Source organism: Echinops telfairi, unplaced genomic scaffold, assembly GCF_000313985.2.
Source record: "Echinops telfairi isolate 266 unplaced genomic scaffold, ASM31398v2 ScPeMD7_5;HRSCAF=22, whole genome shotgun sequence".
Lineage (NCBI taxonomy): Eukaryota > Metazoa > Chordata > Mammalia > Afrosoricida > Tenrecidae > Echinops > Echinops telfairi.
The window spans coordinates 39588289-39598113 of record NW_022103901.1 but is presented as its reverse complement, the minus strand read 5'-3'; the positions used below and the strand labels follow the sequence as shown (position 1 = coordinate 39598113).

At 53.6% G+C, this 9825-nt stretch overlaps 1 protein-coding gene across 8 annotated transcripts in view; it reads right to left on the bottom strand.

Moving 5' to 3' along the window:
• CLEC16A (C-type lectin domain containing 16A) overlaps positions 1-9825 on the bottom strand; it is a 197043-nt gene that overhangs the window by 170439 nt on the left and 16779 nt on the right. For all 8 annotated transcript variants that reach the window (XM_045285553.1, XM_045285560.1, XM_045285563.1 and 5 more), the window contains exons 2-4: positions 9529-9657; positions 5346-5479; positions 2415-2563 (exon numbers count right to left, since the gene is read on the bottom strand). In XM_045285553.1, coding sequence (XP_045141488.1) covers positions 2415-2563; positions 5346-5479; positions 9529-9657 — 412 coding nt within the window. The remainder of the gene's footprint in view (positions 1-2414; positions 2564-5345; positions 5480-9528; positions 9658-9825) is intronic.

The window sequence follows — 9825 nt, the reverse complement described above, 5'->3', positions numbered from 1 at the left end:
ACTGTCAGCCTCTAGAACTGTGAGGAAGGACTGTCGTCCTTCAAAGCTGGCTGCCCACTTGGGGCATGTCTGTAACAGCACAGGCTGCTCTCTCTTGGGTTGGGAGTGACTTTAAACTGCCCACTCAGGCCTTTCTGATATGTCACAGGTGGCTCTCTCCGAGTCAGGAGCGGCTCGATGGCAGCGAGTGTTTTGAGGTGACTAAGATCCTGCCCGGCTGTGGGAAGCAGAGGGTGCAGACGATAGCTGTCCACTTTGACTACAAGCAGGCACGTGTACACTCGAATGGTAGCTTCTGGCTGGTCCACTGGAGTGATGAAACCAAGTCCACCTCCAAACTGAGGCCACAAGCAGCCTTCTGGGAGCCCTGGTGGGGGAGTGGTTACAAGTTGGGCTGCTAATCGCAAGGATAGCAGTTCGAAACCACCAGCCACTCTGCAGGAGAAAGATGAGGATTTCTACTCCTATAAAATTACAGACTCAGAACCCCACAGGGGCAGTGCCACCCTCCCCTCTAAGGTCACTATGAAGAGGCATTGACTCCATGGCAGTGAATGGTCTTGGCCAGAGGAGTCCCCTGACAACACTAGCATGTTCTTCCAGAATCATCCCTCTGGCCTAAAGTCCCAGTGCCAGCCCTCTGAGAGGGCAGTCTGGCCATATTTCAGTGGGAGGAGCACTCTAGGGCAAGTCATGTAGTAACATGGTTACAGAGCACCTGCTATGGGCCACCTGGTAAGTTTTAAAACCCCACACATCTTGTGCCCACTGTTTCTTCTTTCTGAGGACCAAACACAAAGTTCAGGTGTTGCTGCCAATCCCTGTGGGGCAGTGGGAGGGGCTAGAGGTGTGTGGGAGTGTGGACTGCCCAACCTGCAGATGGTACCAGCTGGCAAACAGCAGGTGGTTGTGTGCTGGTGGGCCAGGGCAGCCTGTGTGGCCAAAGGCCTATGGTGGGAGTGATGCGGATGAGTTCTAGGGCACCGTCATGAAAGACACTGCCGTCTGCACGACGCCACGAGTCATGCAAGTAGCCCATGGAGAGACCATGGCCGAGGAACTGAGGCCTCCCCCCAAGTGGCCACATGAGGAGTGGCCTTGGGAGCAGTGCCTCCAACCCCAGGCCAGCCCTCACAGGACACAGTCTCTGGAGAAACCAAGCTCAGGTTTTCCTGCCAGGCTGAGAGAGAAGCACAAGGGGATTCACCAGGGGACCTCAGAGAAAGCCTGTGGGCAGGCCTGGAAATGAAGGGGCCACAAGAAGGCATGGGATCCCCTCGAGGTTTCCAGGGATGGCATGTGAGTATGTAAAGTCTGGAGTTGGTGCAGCCCTCCCGAGGCCATGAGGGGGTGAGTCTGAGGAAGCTGCAACAGCGTGGTCGTGAAGCAGGGTGATGGGGAAGCTGGGTCCCTGATGAACCAGCCTGAGGACAGCTGGTGCCGGCAGTAAACTGTCCCCCTTTTTAAAGAAATTATCTAGTGCATTTTGGGGGGAGCAGCAACATTTATTTATATGAAAAAACCAACCAACCCACTGCTATCGATTCTATTCTGACTCATAGCTAGCCTATAGGACAGAGTAGAACTACAGAGTAGATCTACAGAGTGGAACTACTCCCTGGGGTTTCTGAATTATGAATCTTTATGGGAGAGCCTTGTCTTTCTCCCGGAGTGGCTGGGGGGATTGAACTGCTGACCTTTGGGTTAACAGCGCAACACATAACCTACTGTGCCACCAGGCTACTCATCCATTTCAGGCATTCACAATTCTCCCCCAGGGGTTCTAGGAATGTAAAAAATAGCAACGGCTGCAGCCAAGGGAGCCAGGCATACGCAGGGGCTCTGAGGACATCCTTTCAATGGATGTGGCATGGCAAGCGTGTGCCCCAGAGCCGGGGGCCTGCCTCGCTTGTCCGGGTCTCACAAGCCACCCGCCACCTGTGACAGTGTGCAGTCTCCCACTTTTCTACTTTGTGGAGGAATATTTGCCTTTCCTTTCATTGGCAGGGTCCAGCTTTCAGGGTTTTATTGGGTGGGTAGGGCCATTTTCCAGATGAGGAAGCTGAGGCTCAGAGAGGAACGGGGGCTTCCCAAAGGTCACACAGCAGGGCAGCAGCAAAGCTGGGTCTCACCCAGGAGCCTGCCTGCCCCACAGAATAACACTCTCTCGATCCTCTCCCAGGCCAACTGCTGGGGCCTGCTCGCAGGTGGCATGCGTTTCATTTTGTACTTAAAGACGGAAAGGGACGTTGTCAGATACACTTTAAAATTTATAATGTGACACATGGGAGTCAAACCCTGGTCCTGAAAAGAAAATCACGCAGCAGCTGATGTGCACATGCTCTGTCAGGGGCCCCACGGGGCTACTGTGCCTGGCTAGCTTCACCCCAAAGCACCCCGTGGTAGCGGCGTACCTCATTGTAAAAGAAATGAACGGTGTGGTTGTTGAGTTTTAGCGAGAGCGTTTTCAGGAACGATATGTAGTACGCCATTATCTCCTCGTCGGAAAAGTCAAACTTGTGCACGATGATGGAGTTGACGTAGTTGTTGGAGAGTAGATAATCTGGGAGGAGGCAGGAAGAAGGAGAGCGCATGGCACACAGTTAAGCGGCTGCAGAAGGTACAGGGTGAAGACCGTCAGTGACCCTGCTGTGGGGATTCGAGAAGCCAAGCGAGAGCAGCTTCCCCTTCACCTGGAACCATCTATGCCTGGCCACGAGGAAGTTCAAAGGCACGGCCAGAGACAGCGCCCTCGCCCTCTCCCAAGAGACACTGCAACATTTGGTTTCTCTGTGGCAGGCATTCCTCAAAGGGCTGGGGGCCAGGAAGGAGGTCGGCTGGTCAGGAGGGTAAGTGCCTGATGTGCCATGACACAAGGCCCCACTTTGCCAGCCACACTCATGTCACTGCCCCACTGCCACCCAGGGCTGCACAGCCGGGAGCTGCCCGCTCTGGGCCGCATGGCCCTGATGAGCCTTCCCATGTTGCAGACGAGCACAGAGCTCAGCGCTCAAGAGAGGCTGATTCATGGTGCAAGGGCACAGAGAGGTAAGTGGCAAAGGTGTCACCAGTGGAAGTCAACAATAACAGCCGGGGGGTGAGGGCCTGTGGCCATTCCTGGTTCACGCCCCTGAGGGCGCTGAGCTTCGAGGAGTGGTGTGTGCCTGCAGAGTTTGAAAGACTGGACAGTAGGTAGACTCATTTGTCCAGCTGGGCTGGCCAGCACCAGCATGGCTGGCAGAGGAACAGGAAGGGTGTTTGGGTGTACTCTATATGGGGACTGTGGGCCTGGAACCATGAGGCCTGACAGCATGGTTGGGCCTGTGCAGACTCAGACACATCCTCTCCCTGGGGAGGGACTTGGGGACTTATCCTCTGTGGGTTGTGAGAGGACCCTGGTGGCAGTGGCGACACCACCAATTGGGTGGCTGGGGCTGCTGCCCCCCCCCTGCCCCACCCCTGCCCAGGTGGCTGCCCTCCTGAGGGCATCGACCTAGGAACCTATGTCACCTCAGGCTGTAGGGCCTTTGGTCACTGAGGTCACCAAGTCCAGCAGACGCCAGGTGCCTTGGTGGAAGGAAAGGCAACCTGCTATAACGAGAACCTGGAAACCACCTAGAAGCCCTTCTTGGGGCTGAACGAGCTCTGGGGTGGCCAGGCGCAGTGACCCCCAAACAGGCAGCGTCACAGGGCGGGCCCATGGCAGGCCCAAGAACCAAAGCAGAGTGCAAAGGTCCCTGCCCAGGTGGCAGCTCCTGGAAGGGCTTCCTTTCTGTATTTCTCTCACATTTGGGGCTTATTGTTTTGTTCCTGTTCCTGTTGGTTTTTACAAAGATGCTTTCTTTCTGTGATTAAACTCACTTCCATGGAGTGGATTCTGACGCACAGCAGCCCTACAGGACAGGGCAGAACTGCCCCTGGGGGACCCCAAATGGCCAATCTGTATGGGAGAAGAAAGCCTCGTCTTTCTCTCGAGGAGGGGCTGGTGGCTTTGAACTGCTGTCCTAGTGGTCAACAACCGAATGGTCAGCCTACTGCATCACCCAGGCTCCAAAGACTCAACTCAGAGGTCACCTATTCCCTGCCTCCTGCAGCTCCTGCTTTGTTCCAGGCTGGCGTCATCCCCAATAAGAAAAGTCACTCAATCCAGAAAGAGCCATCTGGGGTCACAACAGCTCCCATCTTCAGTGCTGTAGCTCTGAGTCCTGCTGGACTCAGAAGAGGTTGGCAGAGAGCGTTAACTCTTGGGAGAGGAGGGTTTTCACTCTAAGCAATGACCGCTATCAACAGAGCCCTGGTGGTGCAGAGGCTAAAGCGCTACACTGTTAGCCATTGTTCTAACCCACCAGCTGCGTGGGGGAGGGAGACTGGGACAGTCTGCTTCTGCACCGATGGCCAGCTCTCCTTGGTCCCGTGTGGTTGCTACTAGTCGGAATTGCCTGGAAAACAATGGGTTTGGTTTGGGGTGGTTTTTGGTCACTAGGCCTAGTGCTCAGCTCCGCACATGTGCCATCACCCTGACTCCTCACACAGCTTCAGCCCACAAGTCCCAGTCTACTCTCGGCTTTACAGAGGAGGAAGTTGCAGCCTGGGGCGAGAAATGTCAGAAACCTCACTCACTCCACGTCCGGCGAAACTTAAGCTATGGACGGAGGACAGTGTTCATTCGCTGCTCCCTGCAGCGGCCTCACTCCCTTTCTCAGGCTCCTGGCCCAGCAGCACCATCGTAGTGGGGGCTTCTGAGGGCCACACTCAGCAGCTCCGGTCACCGGTCGCCTCCCACCTCTGCCCACCTCTGCCTTTGACCCTTCGTCATCCCGGAGGACCCACTCTCTCAGCCTCCTTGGCACCACTGACACGAGAGGAACACTCTGGTGTGAGGGCTGTCCTGTGACACAGTCTCCACACATGCGCCACTGCCCCCTGGTGGAGAAGCTACTAAGCTCAGCTCAGGTGGGCTGAAACCCCTCCTCTCTTCTGGCCTCCGCGTTCCACTGAGGGCCAAGGGTGCCTGCCTTTCAGGGTAATGGTCCCTGGTGAAGAAACAGGGGCTCTGGAAAGCAGCTAATAAGTTTGAGTCACGCCCTCATGAGTTGGGGAGCTAGGTCTGAACGGGGGGTGCCAGCTGCCAAAGCTCAGCCCCTTAGAGGCTTTGTGGTCATGTTCCTCCGATGCTTAGGCTGCTGGATGACTCCCCAGGGACCCTACTGCTCTGAGGAGGATGGAGTGGCAGCCCCCATGCTAACAGCACACAGAAGGGGCCTCTCTTGGCCTTCACAGCATCCATCACCCAAAGCAGACAAACAAGCAACACGGCAGCCTGGCAGTCCGGCCTGGGTCCTTACAGAGGGAGGTCTCGTGACTGATGTTCTCAAAGAGGATGTTCAAGGTCTGCAGCAGCTGCACACACACGTAGCGCCCCGACTTCTGCCGCAGGATGTTCAAGAAGAAAACAAACATGTTCTTCTCTAGGAAGAAGCTGCAGAGAGAACAGGAGGTGGTCAGTCATCAGCTTCCCACCCAGGGCCATCCATCCGCTGGTGACTGTGGGCAGAGGTATAGAAGCTGCCCACCTCCAGAAGCAGCTGCAAAACAGTGATGTATGCCACCGGCCCTCGGTGCCCAGAGCCTCCCATTCCCACAAAGCCGGCCACCGTCTGAGCTCTCGATCGAGATCCGAGAACCTGGCCGAGTGTGGGAAGTGGCAGGCTGGGCTCCTGGCAGAAGAGAAAAAGCTCCTCACCCACAAATGAACGCAAGCTCACTGCTGTCTGCTGAGGCCGCATGTTTCCATCCAGGACTGGATTTCCTTAGGGTCACTCAGGGTTGAACGCAGTTCCCTCAAAAGACATGCTTAGGTCTTAAGTCTAAATACCTGGGTCTGAGCTTTTGACTGGAAATAGGGCCTTTGAAGATGTAATCAGGTAAAGGTGAGTCAGTCTAGCTTAGGGTGGACCCCATTCCAGTAATACCAGTGCCCTCAAGAAGAGAAGATACCTAGGGCTGGGTGCTACGGAGGCCAAGACTACATGGATGGGCCTGACACCAAGGGTCCGGTCCCCAAGGAGCGCAGGCCGTACAGCAGCGCAAAACTCTCTCTTTTTTTGTGGCTGTAAGTCTTCCCAGGAGCAGACGGCCTCAACTCTCTCTCCTGTGTAACGGAAGTAAGGAAGGGCTTGACAAACGAGAGGGCTGGGCCACAGGGGCACAGGAGCCTACACGACAAATCAGGAACAACCTACGGGAGAATTCGGTAATCACCCAAAGCATAAATAAACACCCACGAGTCCACACTGAGGTGAACAAAGAAACACATGGAAGAGATGATACCAATCTTCCAGCTCCAATTCCAGATAATACATGGGGAAGGCAAAAAGTTTGTGGGAAAATGGAATTAAAAGATGATGGAGTTTTTCTAAGAACTCTGTGAAGTCCCCCTTTCTATATATAGCTACTCCTCCCACCAGGAAAAACCAAATCCAAACCCACTGAGTCGATTCTGACGCAAACAAGGTAAAGCTTAATTTCCACCTGTACCCTCTCCCCTGAAAGTAAAAAAAAACCAAAACCCAAACTCACTGATAATGTGGCAGTTACATAATCTGTTGTCAACTTGGGACTATTAAGATGAGGGGGTGGAGTAGAGATACCAGGAGGGGAAGGGGAATGTGAGGGAGAAAGGGGGAACTGATCACAATGATCTACATATAACCTCCTCCCTGGGGGATGGACAACAGAAAAGTGGGTGAAGGAAGACATCACACAGAGTAAGACATGAAACAATAATAATAATTTATAAATTATCAAGGGTTCGTGAGGGAGGGAGGGAGGGAAGGTGGGGAAAAATGAAGAGCTGATACCAAGGCTCAAGTAGAAAGAAAATGTTTTGAGACTGATGATGGCAATAAATGTACAAATGTGCTTGACACAATGGGTGTATGTATGGATTGTGATAAGAGTTGTACGAGCCCCCAACAAAATGATTTATTAAAAAAAAAAAAGAGGTGGAGTTTAGCCTGTCAAGCAAGTCGCAGCTTGAAGAGCTCATTTGGAGATAAATAGCTCACTGGAGGCGGGACACACACTTTGCCTGCTTTGTCTCCCTGGAAGATATTCCTGTTGACAAGCCACATGGAGCTACACTGATGGAGCCAGAGCCCTGGAGCTGGAGGAGCCATGTGAAGACTCACGCCAGTGCTGAGATGCTTCCATCACCACTGGTCCACAAGACTTTCCACAGTGGCCTGTGATCTTCCCACAGTCAGCATCATTGCAGGTGTTGCCTGAGTCTGAAGAGGAATTGATAGACTGGTATGGCCTAATATTGGACTTATGGACTTGATCTGGACTGGATGTTTTCTCATTAAACAACTGTTCTTTTATATAAAGCTCTTTCTTTGGATTTGTTTCTCTAGTCTACGTGGACTAACACAGATAACAAGTCCATTCCTTTGATAGGGACCCTGTGGACAGAGTAAGCGCCCCATAGACTGTCAATCTTTATGGGGGTAGAAAGACTCATCCTTCTCCTGTAGAGATGCTGGTGGTTTTTAACCACTGACCTTGTGGAACCCACTACCGCACCAAGGCTCCTCCTGGGAAGGTTGCCTACACTGAGGTGACTCACTTTCATAGGATGGCGACAGGAAAGAGACAAACAGAGCAACTTCACCATGGGGACACGTGGCAGGCACCACCCTCACCCTGAGAGGAAGGCCACCGTCACCAGTGAGGCCTTATGGCCACCACGTCCCTGCTGTGATGTGCTAAAAGGACACTCTATGGTCTTCTTACCCCAGCCCTCAGGAGGACACCACCAGACCAACCCAGCCTGGGGGACCATCTCCGGAGACCTGTCCAGGACTCCTCAGGGGCAGGGAAGAGAGGGCTGCCACCACAGGCTGGGGAGACTGGTGAGAAGTGACGACTGACTCCAGTGTGCCCCTGACAGAGAGGACAGCTGGACGAGGGAGATCCAATGGGGGTCTAGGGTTTGGTTAACTGGTGGTGACATGCCCAGGTCAGCTTTTGAGTGGTGATGGAGATGCTAAACTTGGCGGGGGTGGGGGTGGGGTGGGGAGGGCAGTGACTGATCCATGGGAACTCTATATTACCCTCAGTGTTCCAGTTTTTCTCAGGATTCGGAGGGAATGAGAAAGTTCATGCTAGTAAAGCAGGACCCAGCTCCAGAGCATTTCCCAGGGCCTTCTAGTCCCATTTCTAAGGAACAATTCCTTGTGTTACTCATGTTTTCCTATGGGGCACCTGGCCAGAGTCACAGGAGGCATACATATTAAGGAGCCTGCACTTTCCATCTTAGGAAAGTTTACTGATGAAATAGAGAGCTATGGTCAAGGTGAGGGTCTCCTGGGAAGTGGCCATGATGGAAAACAGAACACCTTAATTGGTTGGCCATTTTTTAAAGTTTGAAAAGTGGTCTCAGTATATAGCATTGAGATTACAATATTTATAAGCTGCTTGGTGGGCATTATCACCCAACCCCAAATCCTTCTGTGTGTATACCTTGAGACAGGTCTGCCAGGGCTGTAGTCTGGGGCTCAATGCCGGCGCTTTTCTAACAGTCTAGTCGGGAGGGGACATTGGCGGTTCAGTGTACAATTCTCCCCACTTCCAAGCAGGAAACTCAGCTTCCTGGCCAACTGCACTGCAAGTGCAGCGCTCACCCATCTGTAGGTGGAGCGTCTGTGTTGTTTCGCTGCTGAACAGATTTCAGTGGAACATCCAGACTAGGAAGAAAGGCCTGGTGATCTACTTCTGAAAAAGAGCTAGTGAAAACCTAATCTGATCCACGTTGGATCACGGAGAGAGCACAAGACTGGGCAGCAGTTCATCCCCTGGCACGGAGCTGCCAACACAGGAGCCAACCAAAAGCAAACAACCAAAGGGACCTTCCCCCCCGTTACTGTTGTCAGCTTTCAGTGGCTGAGGACCTGCTCTGCACCCCGCACCAGGCAAGGCACGCCCTCCTGCCTCTAGTAATGATCCGGACTGTGCATTTGGGAAGGGCGGGAAGGAGGCACAAACCCCTCCACAGCCCAGTGTGCACTGGGGCTCTACCGCCAGGCAGCAGTTACCCTGAGCAAGTGAAACCATCTCACCAACTCCCCGCTCCCTCTTCCTCTCTCCCTCTCCCTCTCCCGCCTCTCTCTCCTCCCCTCCCCCCCTCCTCCTCCATGAAGTGGGAAAGCAATTGAATGCCCCTGGCCTGGGCTGCTGGGGACATACTAAGACATATGTTTGAGACGTGGATAGCTCTGAGATGCCCCAAGGCAGTGTCCTCACCAGCCACTTAAACCAAGGGGCCCAGGGCCTTCTTGCCTTTCATCTCCTGGACTGCCGGGACAATCACCAGGGACACTTTCAGCTGTTTGGGGGGCTCATTCAAAACATTTCGGTAAATGTCTGTGCCAGACCCAACCAGCGTTTCCCACCCAGTGTCAGCAAGATGCAGGGGCACGTGTAGAAAAAGTAGTCCTGAGAAGAAGAAGAATGTTTTAAAAGCCATACTCGAAGACAGAGCTGTCATTCTGATCGCCCCAGATCAGGATCTCGGTGATGGAGCGGATGGTCTCCACGAGCAGGTTCCGGTTCTGTTCCGTGACTGTGGTGTTTTTGGTCAGAACGTGGTACAAATACCTAGGAGCAAAGGAGAAAGAAGTGGAAGATCACCGACCGGCATGAACACCAGGCTCACTGACGGCCAGCAGGGTTTGGGGGACAACACACTGCTTTATCAGAGTCGATGGTTATTTCCAACTCAGCGACCTCACAGGCCAGAGCGGAGCTACCCCGTGACGTTTCCGA